This window comes from Poecilia reticulata, chromosome 15, assembly GCF_904066995.2.
Source record: "Poecilia reticulata chromosome 15, P_reticulata-male-v2, whole genome shotgun sequence".
Taxonomy (NCBI): Eukaryota; Metazoa; Chordata; class Actinopteri; order Cyprinodontiformes; family Poeciliidae; genus Poecilia; species Poecilia reticulata.
The window spans coordinates 20,098,017-20,120,431 of record NC_088844.1 but is presented as its reverse complement, the minus strand read 5'-3'; the positions used below and the strand labels follow the sequence as shown (position 1 = coordinate 20,120,431).

Below are 22,415 nucleotides of genomic sequence, written 5' to 3'. Positions count from 1 at the left end.
GTTTTCCCCCCGTCTCCATGGGAACTCCCCTCTATGCATATTAACAAATGCCCTGAGCTGCTGTAAACAAATACTGCAGGTGAACAATTAAAACACAGTAACAACATCTGCTTGTAGGGACAGCAACCAGACAGAACATTGTGTAATTTTTGTTGCTCATGCAACACTTTTGTTTAGCAAAGCCGCTGGGTGAACTGAAGACTGACAAACATGAAAGCTGACGAACAAAAAAGATAGCCCCAGTCCTTATATCTAAATTAATACATTTCTGAACACAAGGCAAATGACAAGCAGCCCTTCAATGTCTTGCCATAAAGGAAGCCTTTGTTTGCAGTATTACATGAACACTATGGATTTGACAAGATATTGTGACACAAGGACCAGATTATTAAAACACCACGATACTTCTCAGTCTTGACAAACAGCGGATCTCTGACAGCGTGTTGTTCAAACTTAACACTCTGTATCTTTATTTGAGAAGTTTTTGCGGTGCCACATTATGTTGACAGAGTCGAATGATGAATAATTCTCGCCAGGCGGCTAGACAACACCGCATTACTAGCACAACAAAGACATTCCCATAACGTTTGAATTGTTTCTGTGACGGCGATTTGAAAACCACCTGGAAAACGGAAACGGTGACGTAGAGGCACACAAGATGTGAATGATTTGTAATGGCTAGAATTAAACCACTGACTATGGATGCTAAATAGACATTTTCTGCACAAATCATAAAGGTTCTATTTGTCTGGAATCTGAACTGCATTTGCTCGTCTATAGATCAAAGTAAAATATTCAGAGTAGTGAAATGAGATGATTTTTCATTAAACAGATTTAGATTCATGAAAACTTTGGTGTATTTATTGACTGACTTTCAGTCAATAAACATGTTTAGCATGAATTCAGATTAGCTGGTCCTCGAGATAATCTGAGTTTCTAGTCCAGTGACATCGTGATATGAACGTGAAGTGATGTAAACCTCCAAAATAACACAATTGTTTTGATGAGCATCCTTTGAAGCTGTGTCCACTGTGGGAAGCTCAAGTTGTCAGGTCAACTTGCTTCAGAAATTTTTAGATATTGAGCAATTTAGCTATTTAGAATACTATTTAACTCTAGTTTGCAGTCTGTCCGTTTACCTTTCCATTTTCTTATCTAGGTTTTCATTAAATTCAAAAAGAGGTAAAGGAAAGTACCGTCAATTTAATCAATGCAAAATATAGTTGCTGTATTTAAACAATCCAAATATAGTTGCTGTAGCTGACAGCACTTTCAAGTCAAGCTTATTTCATTTAAAAACACCATAAATACTATCGAAAAAATAGAATAAGTGATTCCTAAGTCACATTTCTGTACTCTGTAGTTTGAGATCAAGTTAAAATAGGTACAGAAAAGTCAGCAGTGTCCAGAAAAAAGATAACTGTAGACCTGAAATCTTACTCACAGCTCCAATCTGCACAGTTTGACTGTATCTGTTGGTGTGTAATGACCTATACCTCTGGTGATGTATGACACACAAAGACACACTGACACACCCAAAGAGAAGTAGAATAAAAAAGAGATGACTAACCTAACCCACCTGAGCTCGGCTCACAGGGATCAATGTCTTCATCATCACTTGGACACTCCGCTGAAGCCACCATCAAGTCATCAGTTGTCTGAAAAGAGAGAAAGAGGTACATAGGCACAGAGGTGAGGGCATGGATTTCTTTAGCCGTATCAACAAGGTGAGATGATTCCCACTCGAAATGACCAAAAGTGGCATTTCTGGAGGCTTAGGTTAAGGAGAGTGCGGGCAGATGGCATGTGAATCCAGACAGCTACACTATTTGGCTGCTGGATTTATCTGTCAACACGACCACACGCTGCCTTGGCACAGTAGCAGCTGCTGCGGCGTTTTCCAGGCTACAGCTTCTTTACAGAAATGGGATCAGATTATTGAGGAACAGTGAAGGCTCAGGTTCACAACATAATTGTCAACCCACATGCTCAATTTGTGTTTCAGTAGCCTGTGTGGCTTTGCAAATATTTACAATGCCGAGGGATTGGAAGGAGCCGTCAAATGCGCCTTTGGCATTTAGAGGACAATTGGGCATTGAATGTAAAAAAAAAAAAACATCCCTAAAAAAACAGAAAACAAAAGACAGAGAAATAGAAATTCAAATCAATATTATCTTCCATCTTTTACAAAATAAGCATACAAAAAAGAAATCTATGTTCTCCTAATGCACATGCTCTTTTATTAAATCCATTTCAGACTATACACATACCAAAGATGACAGAATGTGCCGTCTTAGAGAATGGGAAAGGGCAAACAACCGACCAGAAAAAAGCACACTGTAAAACATTATACTGCAATGTTTTTTATAGTCTTGCCTCAGGCCATTTGATCAGCTCTGCGTTAAAGGTCATTTCATTTAAGCATGGCAGCCTCCTCAAGGCCAGGTTAGACTTTTGGATATGAAGTGCTGCTAAGTAGAATGAGCTGCAGCAATAAAGCTGTGCCCATTGTTTGCAATTTTGTGGTGAATAAAAAGGGAAAAAAAAAAAAAAAAAAAAAAAAAACTGGTAAAGAGGGCATCAGGGCCCTAAATAAAGATGGACGCTGGCTTTTATTGCATTTGTGCCGTTATGTCACTAATGTTTAAATGTGCATCAAAACATCTGCTAGTTGGATTAGCATTGACTCGTCTTAAGATAATGAAAGGTGATGTCATTTTGCCGAACATCCATTTGGCTACTCTTAATCTGATTTTGCTGTGACGGTAACATCATTCTGACTTTCTGAACACGGGCCAACATCATCTTTACATAATAGTCCTGGAAATGATAGATCAAGCCCATTAAGGGTGCTGCGGCGGAGGGCCGTTTCAGTTGCATCTGCAAAGCGTGAGGCCTGGGGAAGCCGTCCAAATGTAAATTTAATTTGCTGTGCATGAGGCTGATATACAGCATCGGCCATCCAGATGGCGAAACCACCGGATCCCGGAGTGCCACATCCATCACTTCTGCCTCGTGATTTGTTTTTCCTGGCAGGAGATCTCGACACACTACACTCTCTGGCAGAGGTACGGGAATCAAGGAATCAATACTGCCTCCCTAGTTGTCCCACCTTACCACTCTCATTCTCCCTCTCACAGACCTTAAACTCCATCCTTCAGATTTATTGTAGAGGTGTAGAAGAGGAAACAGTGTGATGTGGGTGTATTATATATAGGATGACTCCCCAAAGGATAACCTAAGAGGAGGTGTTTATACTTATGTTTTAATTCCCTCTTACAGGTCAGAAAGAGACCTAATACTCCACTTTATAGCTATAAATGTAAAACATGGATATTTCTCTTTTACAAGAAAAAAATAATGCACAAAAGAAAAAAAAACCTGTACAGTAAATAGGATAAAAATATAAAAATATTAAGAGTATCAAGACGTAAAAAAAAAATTAAAGAAGCAAATTAAAATAAATACATTTGGAAAACTAAACGATAATGTCACTTGAAGCCTTTTTTTTTTGTATAATCAGTCGTTCATTTAATTGTGGAGGAATTTATTTATTCACGGCAGTTTCAATGTACTGCCATCACATTTTATAACCAGGTTGACAGCCAGACTTTGTCTGGGCCGTTACAACAACCAGAGTTTTTTTCCCCCTTTCTTTTCCAGCCATCATGTTGTACACTGGCCGCTGTGTTTGGGGATCATTATCTAACTCACAACCCAATGCTTGACAGTTGGTGCAAAATGTTTGTGCTGATAGATCAATATTTGGATTTCACCAGACATGGTGACATCATTGTTCTACATGTCCCGTTTCGCATTTTAATGCATTTTTGCAAAAGTCAGGCTGCCATATTCTTATTCAAGTGAAGTAAAGTTCTCCCAGTAACCTTTCCAAAGACTTTTGTTCAGTCTCTCTCTAATTGTCCGTTCTTGAACTTTGCCATTTAACATGGTTACGACTGTTTTAGATGGACCTTCATGTGTTATTTTCTTTTTGCAACGTTTCTGGCTTTTCTTGACTGCCTTTTTATTTATTTATATATATTTTTTTGTGAGATTTGTTTCATCGTAAAACTGTGGCCTTCAATTTTTTGGGAAAATCGCCCTCCCAGATTGAATGCTAGTAACAGTGACTTTTATAAGGTTCTTTTTGATGAATTTTCTTACTAGCATGGTATTAACCCCTAACCCTATCACACTTCTAAGACTTTTGCTTTTATGGAGATGGTCACAATAATGAGGTGCTCTAATTAGCAGCACCTAAATGAACATTTTCTTCTTGAACCTAAAAGAGAGGAGCAAAGGTGAACTCAGTTTTTTCTATGCCTTTATTGACAAAACATGGACACTTTTTTTCCTGATGATGGACACTTAAATAATGTCATGTTCCCAGTTAAAAACTTGGGAAGACTATGCTCTATTTAATCTAAGTTAAATTCAATCCGTGTGTTGTAGATGTGTGTCTTTGAACAAACATAATACATTTGTGTTACTAGCCTGTTTACCAACCTGGAAAACTGTGTAGGTCAACATTTTATGTGGCCATGACCTGGTTGAAATCCAATAACATTACCAATTCATGGCGTCTTCCAATGCCTGGATTCTTTTTCACCCGTGACAATTCAATGTGGTCCATGTGTGAGGCTTACCATGCAATTTAGCCACCATAATGAAAACTGACGGATAGGTTGGGTTGAGACACACAACATTTTTTTTTATTGTTTTCCAAAGAAAATAAACAACTATAGATATTCTCATGATCATTCTGATGTACCATCAGTTTTGATAAAAACAACAGAAAACAATACAGCCACTTAAAGGCCAATTATCATCATGTTTATGGCCGAGAAATATTTCAAAATTTTAAAGTGTAAAACATAAGTAAGTTACTTTCGGTATTTCAATTGTTTATGACTGTATATAAGTAATTGTAAAACACTTTTATTAAAAAAATAAAAAATAAAAAAATAGCCTAGATGCGCACCCTCAAACCTAGATGTGCAATTTAGTATATGCTTCTACACTTCTTCGGATATATAACAAAGTATGGCAGCGTGGGTATCGAAAGCACTCAAAAATACTTTATTATTGATAAATGGCCTGTACTTGTATCCTTCCAAAGAACCCCAAAATGATTGACATTACATTCACATTCATGCATTCATGTGCTGATTCCCAAAGGGAAACTAAATGTTGATTTCTTTCTGTTTTGCTAATTTTGTGTCCCATGTCAGTATGTCTTTGACTGAATCAAGTGAGGGAGTGTGTTTGCAAATGCAAGGTTATTCTTTTAACTGTAGGTGGATTGTAAAGTCAATGCATGGCTTGCTAATTTAAAGTAGGATGTTTTGGTGACCCAGTTGTTTGGTGACAGATGGGAGTACAGTTGCATATTGGTGCGCCTCAGAGTAACACTGCAGTTCAAAACCGGATAAAGAAAATGCAATTTATGTTTGAATGCTGCAAGAATTTGAGTGTTTTGAACCATTTTTTTTATTTTTTATTTTATTTTTTTTGCACAAAGGGTCAATCTTCAGCACAGTTTTTAAAGTCTTTGGTAGGGAGCGGGTATTTTAGGTCTTCAAGCTACTTCTCCCATGCAGCATTCTTGACTTTCTCTCAGTTAGTAGATAAAGCACTATATGTCCATACTTGAAGAACACAAGTTGGAGCTACTGACTTCCTATTACTACATTGACTGAGCAGTGTGTTATGCACTGAAGCAAGAGCTTGTTATTCTAAGTGCAACATCATCACTCTTCAGCAAATCTTAGTTGCAATCCAAGCTGCTTTGTCCTCACGTTTTATAAATATTTCTGCTTGTAGCATAAGCAAATCAGTACAACTCTGATGAGTTACAACCCTGGCTATAATTGAAAAGGAAAAGATAACCTTTATCTGCCCATAAAGGTTATCCGTCACACTTCTTCTTCAGTGTTTACCATTTTCAGAAATACTGGGTAGAAGAATCCAGTTGATTGATTTCATAGAATCATTCCCACAAGAAATATGCCACAACAGATACGTTCATGAACAAGATATACCCGTGGTTCATTTTATGAAGGCACTTCGAAAATGCTAAAAGCAAAGACTCAAGGTTTGCAAAGCATCATTAATCTAGCTGTAAAGTGCTGAAGCCATGGTGAACCTACAGCACAGCTCATTTATCTAGCTCTGCAGAGCAGCAGAGACCTCACTCCTCTGAGGGAACCTGGGGAGACAGTCAGAGAAGTGGAAGAAAAAAGTAATGCCTTCCTGCTTCCTTCACAGAAAGTAAACCATAATGTTGTGTGTATACTGTAATTTCAGATTATTTAATTTAATAAAGTCAATTTGATTAAATGTTGCGGAAAGGTAAAGGTATCGACTGGCCTTGGCTCATGCAGTGATTGAACCATCAAAAAAGATGCCGACCAGGAATTTCCTACCTGACTCAGCCAAAGGTTCCCCAGTGCTTTCTGTAGTACTGTCATGCTGGTTTTCGATCTGTGAGAATTGATAATGGTCCTCCATAATGAGATGTCCAGGCTTAGCTGTGCTCTGCATGTGCTCGCTAAGGCTTGGTCAGCAGTCACCGGTTTATCTACAACTTTATAAACACTGATCTGTTCCCTAGTAACACTCAACGGCCTTGCAGTGTCCAGCACAACTCCTTAATAGCTCCTATATGCAGCGGGTGACTTTAATATAATGCACTACAGTTGTACACGGCTGCCCTGGATGCATGTTTTCCTCTGCTAATGCTGGCCTGCAGAGGGATAGAGAAAGAAAGGCTGCTCTTCAGGGAGGAAGCTGTGTGCTGCTGCCCCGGTGCTCGAGAGCAAGAGACACCTTCTCTGTGATAACCTGTCGGTGTGTCTCCATGGAGAGTCGTGGGTTTTCGCATTGTTTTCTCTCCGGTCTAATTTGATGAATGCTCCCTGGCACACAACATGTCTCTTTGGAGACGAGCTGAAAGTCAGGAGGACACTGAAGGCATCTGAAAGGTTTATCTGAAGCATGCCTCTGCTGTCCCGGTAATGTATTCCACTGAGGATGCTTGCTGTTTTCTTTTGCCTTTCGGGTTTTTTTCCCCCTAGTAGGTCTTCTTTTTTTGTTGTTGTTGTTCCAAAGCAAGCCAATGTTTTTAAGGCTCTCTTTCTGGTGCACACTACTGGTCAGTGACAATATTGCAGTTTGTTTCACAAAAAAAAAAAAAAATCTGCAATCTTTAGCTTATTTAGTGTAGATTTGATCTATATTTTTGTCCAAAAAAAAGTAGCTTATGTACCTGCAGTTTAGATGATAGTCAGACTTTTATGAGAAAGGGGTATTTGTGTAGTGGCATTTCCTTCTAAAAGAACAAACAAATAAAAAATGACCAATTACAATTTTGACAATTTCTTTAGAAATTGGTACTAATTCTATTGTCAACAATAATTAAGACTGTTATTTCAATTCAGTTTGAATTGGTTACATTTTTAAAAGTGCATATTGTGTAATTCTCTCTCCAGTTGACCTTAAATGCTTACAATTAAATGTATTTGAAAAAAAAAGAATTAAATGTTAAATCTCCACTATGAATGTTTGCTATTTAGACAAACAAAAATGTAAAATGTCAGGTAAACAAAATGAAAGAAAATATTTTGCTTACATAATGTCCTTGGGGAAAAGACAAAAAAACCATGTATGTTTACATATCTACTTTTCATGTGCTTTTTTAAAAGTATAGATTTGTACAGCTGTAAAGTTCTCAGCCTTGGCTTGTCTGTAAAGCTGAGGAATCAACATTCTCTACGTGTTGCTGCTGCCCAGACTGTGTGCCGCTATTTGTCATGTTGGCACCTATTTACACTGAGAGCAGCCTGCGAGGGTCCGTATCTGACCACAGCGGCAGTGGACTAATTGGGAGGAGTTATCTGTCCTAAGTCTCAGCCTTGCAGTAACACATTATTAAAGAGCGGTGTAGAGGTAGGAGGAGGTGGTAGATGAGGGTTCGTGGGTCGACATGGAAAGAAGCCAGACGCTATGTTTAGATCTCATCATATCTAAAGGCTCTCTGCATTCAAGCCTTCATTCAGGAAACTGAAACGGTGTCTAGTTTATGATCCATACACATGTTCTTTATTTACCCATGGCAGATTTCACACACCAGCAGCAGCTCTTATCAGAACGCCTGATGACAACCAAGTATCTAACTTAGCACCCTGGAACTAGGTCGATGTTGATAAATAATTTAGTCCCAGATGCTCAATAGATTCCAACAGAATAATGAAGGCATGTGGGCCTCTCAGGCTGCGAATTCAGCTCAGTGTATTGCCTGGCCTTCGCCCACACACTTCCTACTGCTGGCCTGACAGGCTGTCAGCATAATACTCTAGCACAGAAACAGACGAGGGTGAAAGACAATCAAATGTCATTGTCTATATCACAGAGAGTTGTGCAACAAACACCGTATAATGGGGTACTTATGTTCAAAACATCCATATTCTCCTGGCGCTCTGTTTAAGATGAAGAGAGAGAGAGAGAGAAAGAGAGAGAGATAGAGAGAGAGAGAGAGAGAGAAAAAAGAAGACTCTGATGGAGGGTTTCATGGTGACACAACAGATTGTCAAAATTATTCACAATCGAGTGCTGAAGTGTAGGAAATAATCTCGGGAGAAACAGAGGCTGTTCTTTGAAGGAGATGAAGAAGAAAATCTTCCATTTTAACGTCGACCTACAAATTTTATAGATGAATCACAATTTAAAGTACAAACATAAAGAGAAGATGGGGAGTTTGCAATTAAATGGATTTATTGCTATTCCAATGCTGATGATATGAAGGTACTGATCAAAATCTATATTTTTTGGCCATGATCCGTTGTTTATATTAAGAGCAGGTCATAAACGCTTTCTGATCGACCCATCACTATTACTTTAACACCAAGACAAAAATTAACTGTAATACAAATAAGCAGGTGTGCATTCTAAGAACTCATTTTATATTTTCTCTCAGTTCAATTACTGAATTGAATCTGATTTCTGCAAATGGCCTCCAGACCCAGTTTAGCGTCCCAAACTGTCACAAGAAATCACACCACCCCATAAAAATCCTTAATATTCACAGACCAAGAACTCCTGTCTGAACAAAACCTATTAAGGAAACAAAAATATGTTTTTCTGTTTTTAAGAAACTTTTTATTATAATAATTACAGTTAATGCGTTACAGATTAATTATCCTGAGTTAAAAATCTGCCAAACACAGGCGATATTTTAATTGTAGTCTGATCTCAAACCCCAAATGAATTACCTTTAAAATTTTTGACATTTCACAGAAGCAATTTGTGTTCAGTAATTAGCATGTGATTTTATCCGCTTTGTTATGCCGTAAGAAGAACTGTCCATGGTTACCAGCTGTTCACACTTTCACAGTTATCAGACGCAGGTTCTCTAGGGAGAAAAGGTTTTGCTTTATGTAAAAACACACCAGCTGTTGCTAGAAGTCAACCTTGGACTCGTGAGTATGACTTTAATTATATATTTAAAAAAAAAAACAGTGGTCTGAGGTTCTCCATCTCCTCCCCTGGTGGCCACATGTTTCTGTCGCACCATACATCTTCCTTTGGGCTTAAGTCGCTGCACCCCAGACAGTCTAACAAGATGCTGGGAGGCAGCTTCGCACACCTCGTAAAGTCACAGCATGCCAGTGTAGAAGTAAACCACTTTTAGGAAACCCACAAAAAGTCCTCTTGGAATCGAAATGAGCAGTAAGCAAGGATGACGAAAAATGATTCCTGTCTTATTGGCGAATCTCTTTTAAAACAGTTATGCACATGGGCATAAAAAACACTTGAGATATTTGTTACAGTTTAAATGCAGCTGACATGTCCCGACAGGGTGTTAAAATATTTTAATATATAATAAGGGAGTTTTTCCTTTGAAAACAATAAAAGTGGGAAAAAATCATGAAGGATCAACTCATTCCTTAGACTTCTGGCCAATTATAAAACTGAATACATTAACTTACTGTGTGTCACTACAGTCCTTTGCACTGAATCAGTGTGTCATTAAAATAAGTGTCAGAATTTCATCCAGTCAAATACAGAGGGTAGGTTTCAGAAATTAGTTTATTATAATGTCTATTTATTTAGTGTTTATTCATTATAATGTAATGAATTTCGACCTTCCTTCCTTTCTTCTTTCCTTTCTTTCTTCCTGTTGACATGAACATACGTTTTGAATGAAAATGAGTAGTTTGTAGAAAAAAAGTCTCATATACTCTACCCCTTTTCTAAAACATCAATTCACTATACCATAAACAACTAACGGTTTCCGTAAAAATATATTTTTTAAATCTATTGCTGCTGACAGAGCCCTGAACAACATTAGGAAAATGGATCACACCGCAGAATGTCACATATTGCTACACTGACATACATTACTGACATTGCTTTTGAAAAGTCACAATTTGAAATTTTGTTGTCTGCAAAACACTGAATGGTATAAATGAATCCCAGAGTTTCCATCTTGTATGAGGCATTTATATCCCTAAGGTCGTAAGAGGTAGGTTCACTCCGAGCTAACCAAAAGGAGGAAACATTAGTGCATGCAGAAACGTTTAGCTTCTTTAAATTAAGATGGAATATTTATTGTCGAAAATTACATCATCAGATTATGTCTTTCAAGTATTAGCTACATATTTGGTTTAGATTTCATGCTAATATTTCCATAATTTCACATCACATTTAAATTTCAAGAAAATTCTTGTAGTTTCCTCTCTTTAATGGAGCATCGTCTGTCTTTGTTCATCTATTTTGAGTTACTTTGTGAATGATTTGTACTAAGCAGACACTAGCATTGCCTGGCCTTGCTTCACAGACTCAGAAAAAAGAAAAAAAAAAACAGTTTAGATTTAAGGTTGCATTAAAAAAAAGAAACATAAGATGTAAAGGTGCAACGCAACAAAGGAGGGAGTGGACACGAACTACACGCATAACCGATTCAAAATATATGACTACCTACTTTTAATATATTTCCTCTCTGGGACTGGAGAACAGTGCTTTTGTGAGGACTGCAGCTTTTTATGTGGCAGCTTCAAGGAACTGCTTTGTAGCTGTTACTTAAGTCTCCCTCAGGACTCACTTCAGCTTCTTTTTCAGGAACAGTCATCTGCATGGTCTTAATGAAAAAATTCTAGACACGATATGTCTCGGCGCACAAAAGTAATCGGTACGTATAGTTGTCTGCCTGTGTAGGAGGAAACACCAAGTCCATTTCTCAGTCACTGTCTGCGTCACTCTGTCACCACGTCCATCACTGACTCACAGCGAACTTATGTGTGACTGGAGCCTGATTTAGACAACTCAAGGCATCCTGTGCGCCATATGACAAACAGCTGATATTTTGATTCTCAATTAGGCCTTGTGGCTATTATTTATTGCCGTGGATGTAGATATCATTTTCATACAATATGGACATGTGCTTGCAGTCACCTCACAGTAAGAGTGCATGCCGAGCAGCTGCCATCGAGTGTACAGCTTCTAGCAGCTTACACAAGAGAAGGCTGGTTGCCTTCTGTTAGCTTGACGCTTTAAACGATAAAATCTGACTATGATGTTCATAAAACACTATCTGCTTCCATCTCCCTCCTACGCTTCCCCCCCGAGTTCTCTTGTTTCTTCTCTTTCTTCCTTGTGCAGCTCCACAGAAAGTGTATTGCATGGTCGACTCTGTCTCTCCTCCTTATCCTTGCTTTCACACATCTCGGATAAATGAAATCTGCCGCCATTGGAGCATTTTCCCCCCTTTGGATTCCCTGATATTTTTGCTATCTGAAATCGAATCTGGAGCTCTATGAGTGTCTGTGGCTCTCTTTGCTTGTAATCTGGCCTGAGAGCACAGAACTACCCAGGAGGAATATCATTCGCTAAGGATAACTGAGGGAATGAAGGAGGCATAACAATTACCAGAAAACACCTTGTAGTCACGGTAATTTTTTAATCAAAATTCTTCTACACAAACACTTGTGATTTTCAGTCAAAAATTACTGCTCAGTTACTCATTTTCTTGTTTGTCAAAAAAAATCTAAAAATAGATGACAATTATGACCATGATGTCCTGTCTTTTGAGGAAAAAGAGAAGCAGAAGAAGAGATATCCAGCTTGGCCACAAATCACTGTCTTCCAGACTTTACCTGCACCTTGACGTGCAGTCCCAGTCCCTCATGCGGTGACAGGAACAAATTTGTCATCCTAATATAGATGCTATCATTGCTGAGATGAATGTACTCAGGCCTAATTCCCATGCGTAGCGTTTGCTAAAACATGACATGAGGGAAGAGGAAGAGCAGCTTTGCCCTACAACCGCAGACCCGGTTGCCTGCAGCCTGCAAGAGGGTCTCTGTAATCAGATTCCTGTCCTTCAGGTCAAGATTTGTCACTCACCAAGGGCTGGGAGTGAATGTGATAAACTAATGACTGATGAACTGACTCAAGACAAACGCAGACAAAGAAAATTCAAAAAGAAAAACCAGACAAAGGAAAGCACAATCCAGGTATAATGTATTCACTTTGAACGAAAGAAGATTTTTTTTGTACTACAAACAATCCCTCTGGTACATTTGTAATGCATGAACTCATGACTTCAAGTCAAAATGTATTTATATTTCTGGCTCAATGTGACATGACACAGATTGGGATAACCTTCAATAATGCATGGTAGATAATCTAGGGCATTTTATGGACGAGAAGCTGCACTGTCAGTTGCCGAGGATGCAGGAAACTGACTAAGGAAACAATGAACGCCATGCGCTTGGAGATGGAGTTCTGGGCAGCATAACCATTTCCTGGACTCAGCACAGAGCTGACCTCCATGAATCCATTTTGCTGGTAGTTCCTTCTATGCACTGATAAAGCAATAGGTCTGCTCCAGATCCCGTATCCTGATGCTGTAGCACAACTGACCTAAAACCTGAACCTGAATTGATGTAGTGGTGGGTAATACCTCCACCCATCAGGTGAAATGCAGTAGGTTACCATGGAAACCCTCGCTGCAGGCATGTGAAAGGACATATCTGACCAAGGATTTGCAGATTTCTTAGTTAGTAGGTCACCCCCGGTTGTTTGGACATCAAGACATGTGATAGCTACTACTCCTTTAATAGACACCCAGCATCTAAAGAAGTTATTACTTGAGTGAAATCCTGTAAACAAGAGAAAGCCAATTTTGTTTCATTTTACATTTTGAATATACATGCAATTTATTGTTTTTCTTGTTTCTATTCACAATTTGACAACGATAATTATATAAAAAGAAACAGGTGTATAGCTGTTTAGGTGAGAGTTAGACATAAAAGATAAACTCTCAAATTCAACTCAGATTTTTAAAAAGTACGTTTTTCTTTTCTTAAACTGCACATCCTCTAAAATGCAAAAAAAACCCAAAAAACTTCAATAATAAGCATAATTTTCACTAAACATCTCCAACACAATGACTAATTCATGGCAACCTGTATGCCAAACTAACATCATTTAACCTGATATTACCTTGTATTATTCCAGTATTCTACAATAAATTTAGCTTTTTATGATTATATCTGCCATTGAGAGAGCTTCTCTCTCGACACAGAATATCATCCTAATCAAAGACCCGCAGCTTACCATTTGAATGGCCTAAGCACAAATGTTTTGTGGTGACACGCTTTTGCAGGTTATCCATTCTGCAGTTTCTACTTATTGTTTTGAGAAATGCACTCACTGCTGAGCAAATGTTATTAGTGATATGAGAAATGCACCAAAGCAAGTGCCAAAAACTACAAAACAAAAAAATCCCCAAGGTCTGCAGAACTTCTTCCCATGAAGTTATATATTATTTTAGACTAACAGACTTTAACACTGCTGCTCAAAGTAACAGCAGGGGGACAACACAGGGTAGACTGGGGAGAGCGCCACAGAAGAAAGCAATCTTTTCCTCAAGCAAAAATGTTAGTTTTAAATTACTTTTAAATCCTTAACCTGCTTTACACATTTTTATTTCTTAATCATTATGATTAACATACTCACAATTATTTTTCACAAGCCTGATTTTTTTGGTGTCCTATGCGCAGTGCGTGATCTGTGTAGGTGGACATTGGTAATAAACATATTGAGAGAGCTGGTACGTACAGTGTTTGTGTTATGTGCTATTTGCAACTAAATAAATATATATGCTAATGGATATTCTCTAGAAATTAAAATTAAGCAATTAAATTTTTTTTGTCAAAAAGTACAGCAGGTTTGCATATCCCCCCCCCTCAACACTTCTATTTTGTCCATGCTGGACTATGTTTTGCTCATACCTTGGTAGAAGCACAGGGAACATGGAATTAATAAGACAGTGTGTGACTTATTAGCACCTAAAAATTATTCAAAAAATGGAGAGTGACCTACACAACTCAATGAGCTCTTGGCACAGAGTTTCTATTCATGAATTTAATGTTTAAACTGGCAGATTGCTGAATCTTGCAGGTGTTGGATCTCATGTTTAATAGTTGAACTGTGCTCTGTTTCCATGAATCTTAGCTGAAAATTCCTGAGAGATTACAAGGTGGTTCATAAAAATGCTGTAAGGCTAGCAGTGTTCCTCTTCTTTTTTTGACCGAAGAAACTGGAAAATGATAAAATACAGTTTTCTCACCGACTAATGTGCATAAAACTAAGTGTGCATGTCTTCAATGCTGCTAAGTTGTATTAAAAGCAATATGTTTCATGGACTATACATGGCAAGCACAATGTTGAAGGGCAGCTTCCATAATGGCCCCCGGTGAATCTTAGATGATGGATATGGGCTGTCGCTGCAAGTGAACGCCACAGACCTGGGTCCACTGCAGGGCAAAAGGGTTACCTCCTTTCTACCATCTGTCAGCTGTAGGTGGGCACAAAGCCATGACTCGGTCTGAAGCATCACCACCTCAGGACCATAAAAAGTGCTGCAAATAATTTCAGCGGCAACATGATAGTTCTGAACAGTCTAAAGATGTAAATCGCAATACGTGCTGTCCTTGATAAACTGAATGAAATGAAATATCATTAACAATTAAAAGCAGTGATGTGCATGTCAGTGAAGTATGTGTACCGTACTTTTGCTTTTAATTCTTTTGTCTAAAGTATACAGTCTCCTAGAGGTACAATGGTCAATCCTGTACAACTGCATTGCAGGGGAAATTTTATCCTGAGGATGTTTTCTTTTTCTGAATAATTGAAAACCCCACATGCTTCCAGGGCACTTACACTCACACTAAAAACTGCAGTATGATTCCAAGTGTGAGGCTGATAAGTTTGACTTTTTTAAAACATAAAATAGTACTCATCTAATGTGACTGAAATTCTGCTGATTATTCGCTTTCTTATAAATGTAGAAGTTGGTTGCTGTTATTTTTTAAACTAAGGATCTTGCAACACAGATGTCTGGCTTTTAGTTAATGAGACTTACTGTAAATTTCTCTGTAAAATTAATTTAACATTAAGCAATGATCCTGTTCACTTCCTAATAGAAATATGAGACTGTAATCTGGCAATGTTCTCTGCAAAGTGTGGCAATATTTCAAAAACACTAGCATTTGAACTAATTAAAACTTTTCATGAACAAAATGCTCAAAATTTACAAAGTGAAGACTTGATTTGAGACATTTTTATGAATTAGTAACAAATTTAAACATTCAGTATAATAGGTTAAAAAAAAAAATCAAAAGCATTCACATACTGTAAAATTGAGCTCAAGCACATTTGATTAGTCCTGATCATTCCTTAAACGCCTTTGCAAATTAATTGCAATTCAGCTGGAGTAAATTCATTATACTGAACATGATTTGAACACACTTGTCAAATAATTCCCCCTGACAAATCTCTAATCTCAAAGCACAAAACTGAGGTAGAACGCAAAAAATAAAAACCTGGGAACTCTAAATCTCCACCTGGATGTTTGTAATTTGGAAACAGAACACATTTGGAACCACTATTCAAAGATAACAGAGCAGCAGCATTAGGTACTGTCCAGAAATGTCCTGCAGTGGCCCGGCCGAAAACCCGGATGCCAATCTCCACTTTGGCATCTTTGACCTAAAAAATGGCTGTCTAACAAAAGTGACGGTCCATGCTGACTGAGCTGTAAAGAATCACAAATTCAAGTCTCCTAGAAGGCTTTCGTTTATGACTGTTGCTGAAGTTCCTTAAGAGAAATATTAAATATTAATTGTTCTGATTTTCTGATCCTGCATTAAAATCAACATGTAATTTAGTTTACCTGCCACACAGAACGCCCCACAAAGTGCCTTCGTGTTTAATGATGGCAGTTTTTACTTTCATGAGTTAAAAAGAAAGGCAACTTCAAAGTAATTTCCACAAATATCTACTATGTCAATCAAGAGCAAACTTACTGTACTGTTGTGAGCACTTTGTTGCTAAGTAACTTGATATTTCGACAGCGACATAACCTTAAAGAAGACAGTCACGATATGTGGAAATAAAATGTCTGACTGTGTAACTGGTTAGCCCGATGACAGACTGATTATTCCTCCCTGCACTCCTGAAACTTAACAGCCTGTTAAGTAATGGGTTGGCAATGCCTCAAGCTTGTTTTGTTTTTTTTTCTTCCCACTGAATATTACTTAAAATGTTGTGCAGTTTTAAACGTTTACAAATAAAGTGAAGTGAAGAAAAGCTGAAAACCGTGAAAAAACTGTGATGAAAGATATTTTCCTTGTCGTCATTTTGAAAAATAAAATCTGTAGAGAAATAAAAAGGATATTTACACATCTGTTTACTGATAATATACTGACATGAAGTGGTGCATTACTGTGAAGTGGAGAACAAAACATATGGTTATCAATTTTACTTTTGTCAACTAAAAACCTGAGGTGTTGCATAAATTTGTATTAAGTTATGTTTTGCTTTGATATCTCTAAGTAAAATCTAGTGCAACCACACTTCTTTAGAAGTGATTTGTTTAAATTACAATGGTCACATCACAAAGAACCCACCGTTCGCACTGTAAAACACAGCGGTGGCAGAATCAGGCTGTGGAAATGTATTTCTTTAGCTTTTTAATAGAGAAGATGTTTAGAGTTTATCAAGGACTGCTGACGCTAAATAAAGAACAATCCTGGAAGATAATCTGTTAAAGGCTACAAAGACTTCAGGCTGGGCTGGAGGTTCAGGTTTGAGCTAGACAACTACTCTAAACACTGCCAGACCACAATGGATTAAATCAAATTCCAGATATAAATCCACTTGATACTCTGTGGCAAGACACAAAAACTGATGTTTGTATACTCCCGCCATTAATGCAATTAAATTTTGACTATTCTGTGAAAAGGAATGAGGCACTTTATTTGTTTTTAGACACCTTAGATGCCCAAAAGGTCTTGGGACTCTAATTGCAGCTAAATGTGATTCTACAGCATACTCACTCAAGCAAACTCAAAACAAATGTTTGGTGCTCTTTTAAGATTTTAAAAATAAATTGAACATCATGCATCTGTTTTCTACCACTCTACAACTATGATACATTGCTATATGCAGATAAAATCCCAATAAAATGCATAAACGTTAAATGCATAACGTGACAAAATCCGGATGCAAAGGGTAACATTAAGGAAGGACTTCAATTAAGAAATAACTAAGTAAAATATACATAACATAAATGTAAATTAAATCCTTCTGAAGCTCAACACCGAGTATAACTAGGAGTACTATTACATTCGCAATAAAGAAGCCATTCTTAGCCGTCAGATCAAATGTCTGAGAGTAAATTGCTGGGTGTGACGCCGAAGCATAGCCCGAGTTTGTCAAACAATTCTTGCAAGTATCAAAACTATCAAAAATATTGCCTATAGATAGCAATGAATCCAATAAAGGTACATATTGCAAGGCTGATTATGAAGGCGAAAAAGGCTGCAGACTGTGTAGATATTGGACCAAAGGTTGCTGAAGATTTTTCACTCCAAGATTATTGTGACACTAACTCTATTATACTATGTTTGTAAGAGTCACAGAGAGTGAGCCTTAAAGGCATCCAAACAGTTCACTAGAGGTATATAAGTACAGCATGTCAAATCTTCTATTATCCCCATAAATAACAGAGCCAGATTTTGCTTTATCGTCTCAGGAACCAAACAAATACAGCCACTGTGAACCAGTTCAGCGTTAAGTCAGCCATGTGCTGCGGTTGCAAATGAAATGGCCTTCAAAATGTGTTTTGAATGTCACTTACTTGCAATGAATAGCCATTACATCCACCTCACTCAGGGTTAATTCTGAAATCGGAGGGCCAATTGGCCATTTGGTGGCAATGATGTGCCATAGTGGTCATTTGTTCTCCCTAGGAACAGGATACAGTCATGCATTTCTTGATGTTTTTTTTTCTCAGAATCAAGCTGTAAAACTCCAATGGTAGAGCATTAAAAGGCTTCATGAGAAAAATGAAAGCCTGAAATTTTACATTGGAGTTTCTTGGAAGGTGTCACTGATACATAATGTTCTTAGACTGGACATTAGAATATTTGCACATAACATTTGTCCTGTCCATATGAATGTCATATGTATCAGTTGAGCTGCATTTAAGAGAATGTATTTATTTATATTTGTAGATTCGGCTGTGGCTCTTGAAGCTCAAAATCTAATGGTAACTGGGTAGAAGAAACCGGTAATTTGTTTACATGTTCCTACTGAAGGCAAAAATGGCTATTACTCTGTTTCCTACCTTACCATGTTTGCAAAAACCATAATCAGATGAAATGAAGAATACATTGTAAAAGGCCTACTTTTGTCAAGTCTGTGAATGAGGTGTGTCTCTTGTGGTGCACCCCTGTTTTGTGTGTGATGGGATTTGTGTATTGGAAGTTGCACTACATGATAAGGCACATTACATTTGAAGCAACCTCACCATCTTATTTTTTTCCCCTATGATCCGGAAACAAATGTTCAATGCCATCCAAACATTGTCAATGAGTGTTGCCGAGTGGTCCAATTTTCATTGTTTATTTGGCTAAATATTATTCAGAAAGTATGTCAGAGTACATCAGATAACACTAAGGTGAGCTAATCTTTATCGGTGCTAAACTTTATATATATATATATATATATATATATATATATAAAATCTTTTTTTGTACAATCACTAATGATGTTATGAATATCATCCGGTTTTTAAGACAATACACTCTGCTTATGCCTGGGTCTGGTGTCTGGTACATGTTGACAACCCATTGTCACACTTTGTCATCGTATTTTAATATGATGCAGAATGCAGAAAAAAGTGTGTTCCTTGTGTTCTGCATACTAATACTCTGTCAAATTATGGCCATAGTTGTTTTTTTTTATCACAGTATATAATGTAGCACTCTTCTTTCTGTATACTGCCCTTGTCTGTTTGCGAGACACTGAAGCTATTACCAATTTTAGATGATGTTCCAGCAGACGATACTGGTGAATGTTGGATGGCACCCTCACACTTGGAAATTCTTGTAAGATTTATATACTGTATGTTTGCTGGCTGGTGTAGATAATACCAAGCAATGCATGTGAGGATCCATCACTGTCAAATGCAGTGGCTCAGTGGCTCTTCTAGATAGCCGTTGTTCGTCTTTCCTTTCTTTTCCCCTTTTTCTCCTTGGAGGCGTAAGTGTTACAGAAAGTAGGGTGGCATCACTCAGGTGAATTTGATTAAGCATTAGCTGGGATTAACTGCTATTTACAAGGGGTGCACCCCGAATATCCTCATTCTGGACTAGCTGTTAAATGAAATAAACTAGAAAAAAGTGCAATAATAATGTCATAGTGAAACAGTTTTTGACCTTTTTTGTATTAAACTTACAGACAAATGAAGTAAGCTGGAAAAATGTTGCAACATTTTGAGGTATACATTTAAATATATTGAAAAGACATGTCTTGATGACATGCAATATGAAGCATAACAATTCAGAAATCCCTGAAAGACAGTAACCCTGAGGCCAGCGTGTGGCGTAGCGGTAGAGCAGGCGCCCCATGCAGCTATCCGGGGTTCGATTGCTGACCCTGGGACCTTCAATGCATGTCTTCCCCCTTTCTCTCTCTGATCATTTCATGTCCTAAATACAGCAAATAAAGGTCAGTAGTGCTTCAAAAAAACTTCAAAAAAAGACCTTAACCCTAGATTGGTCCCAGTTCTTTTCATAAATGTGTCGATAAGTGACCCCTAACATTAAGCCGTCAGGCAGTATGTTGGATCGCTGTTTGCAGCCTGGTACATGGTCAAAATCAACTTTGTTTTACATGGTGAAAGCAGGTTTGACAACACCACATCAGATCATTATACACGTTTGGTTTATGCAATGTGGCTCATTTTGGTGCAATGCAGCAAGGGACAATGGACAGTGTTGCATCATCCATCGCGCTAAATAATAACATGATGTAAAAGTGATGCAGATATGGAAAGAGTGCAAAAATAATATACTCATGTAAAAGTACAGTTACTTTAATAAAAGTATATTTAAACACAAGAAAAGGTACCAATGAATTAATTTTTTATAAGTTCTGCTGCTGTCTTTAGGATTCTCTTCAGCTGATCATCTCCTCCATCTCAGCATCTGTTTCTGCATCTTCCACTTCATCTATGAAGCTTCTCTGTTTTCCTTCTATTCAGAACCTGGCAGTTCTGATCATCCAATAGATCCTCTGTCCCTCCTATTTATTAGTTTTAAATAACTGCCTCTGAGCTGATGATCGGTTTTCAGCTTTAACTAATACAAATTATAATCATAAATATTATTTACAATTGTTCTTAAAATATTGTTCTGAATGTTTACATGGCCATAGCTTTCAACATAAATCAAACTGAGTTTACATTATGATAGAGGTGTTGCTTTTCTCATACTTATAAACTAAACCCTTAGGTAGAGCAATGGAGTTTCTTTTTCTCACAGGTTATCTTGAACTATATTTGATGTGTTTTTTTCTTGCACCTCTGTCTTCTAATTGATACAAAATAATGATATCCTAATAATAATTCAGCGGAAGAAGACTCAACGCTGTTTTTTCTAGTGTTTTTTTTAAAGTCTTATTTTAATTTCCACTCCTTAAGAGATACGATTTCAGATCTAAAAGAGTTTACTCAAAATAAACTCAAGTAAAAGTATAAAGTCTTGTAAAAAAAAACTTATGGTTCAGAGTACAGACAAACTGTACCTAATTACTGCAACGTTAGTTATTTTCCTGCCCTGCAAATTTTTAGTAATGTTTTCACTTGTGCCATTTTGTACTTTTATTAGTTAAAGTGTGCAAAAACAGAAACCCACCTCTTATATTAAGAGATGCTCATACTTTCATTATAACTGTAGGTGGGTTTGCATGAGTCATCTTTCCCTCGACTACAAGTTAATTTAATTCAAAATGTTAATGGCAACTTGTAAAGTGTGAAATGGTGTGACCTCATCTTATTTAATGGATATCTTCAACAATCACATTGTCGTGGAGTTTCTCTTAAAGTTCAACATCCAGAATAAAATAAAAACTGAATCAGGTTTTAGCAATACCTGCACCAAAATATAGAATACATTTAACAATTAGTAGACTCAAAGTTAAGTGACACTGCTCAACTTCATACCTTTTCATTTGATTGCATTAGAAAATGAGATTTTAGTAAATACTGTGTCTTATAATTTGTTTCTAGTTCCTTTTTTATGCCTTATACGTTTCTTCATTGTATTTATTTTGTTGCTTCATGGTAAAGCACATTGGTCAACTTTGGTCATGTTTTGAATGAGTGCCTAAAAAATAAGTTTGAGATTCACATCCAGAAGAAGAAACTCATATCTCGCCTTTGTGATTTTATGTACACAGTTGCTGTTTCATTGTCAGTAAATATATGCATAAGCATGGTCTAATTGGATGTGATTAAGCACTGCTGTATGTAAATACACTATTAGGATGTGACAGTTCAGCAAAAACAATACTGTACCTGCTCTGCATTCAGCAGTAAGCAGATCTAAAGAGAGTCACTGCAGAGACAACTAATTTAGAAACTATGAGTATATGAGTTACCGTCAAGGCAAGGCATCTGTGTCATTCACTGTTTTTTGTACTGGCTAATGTCATCTTCTAAGATTAAGTCAATCCAACTGGGATCTGAATTCAAATCTCTTGTAAAACTAATTTTGTCTCAAACTTTTTTTTTTTTTCCCTGTGGTTAATGATTACACTACTCTGCTCTAAAATGACAATCGTCTTTTTAATAAAGCATAACTTTGCACTCAGGGGCTTTAGAAGACTATGACATGACATTACCCATAAACCGAAGCCCAGAGGATTCAAAAATATCAGCCCAGACAAGCATTCAAGGAACTTTCAGAAGGGGCGTGTGAAGAAAGCCGGACCCTTCAAAATCATTATTCCATCCAGTGACTTTACCCTTGGAGAGATAAGTGGAGCAATGCAAGCCGGCA

General features: G+C 37.4%; 1 protein-coding gene across 34 annotated transcripts in view; it reads right to left on the bottom strand.

Moving 5' to 3' along the window:
* LOC103477041 (neurexin-1a) overlaps positions 1 to 22,415 on the bottom strand; it is a 264,906-nt gene that overhangs the window by 13,805 nt on the left and 228,686 nt on the right. For 24 of the 34 annotated variants that reach the window (XM_008429894.3, XM_008429900.3, XM_081616365.1 and 21 more), the window contains one exon: positions 1,571 to 1,658. In XM_008429894.3, the coding sequence (XP_008428116.1) occupies positions 1,571 to 1,658 (88 nt within the window). The remainder of the gene's footprint in view (positions 1 to 1,570; positions 1,659 to 22,415) is intronic. The other 10 variants (XM_008429897.3, XM_081616361.1, XM_008429906.3 and 7 more) reach the window with 1 other exon arrangement.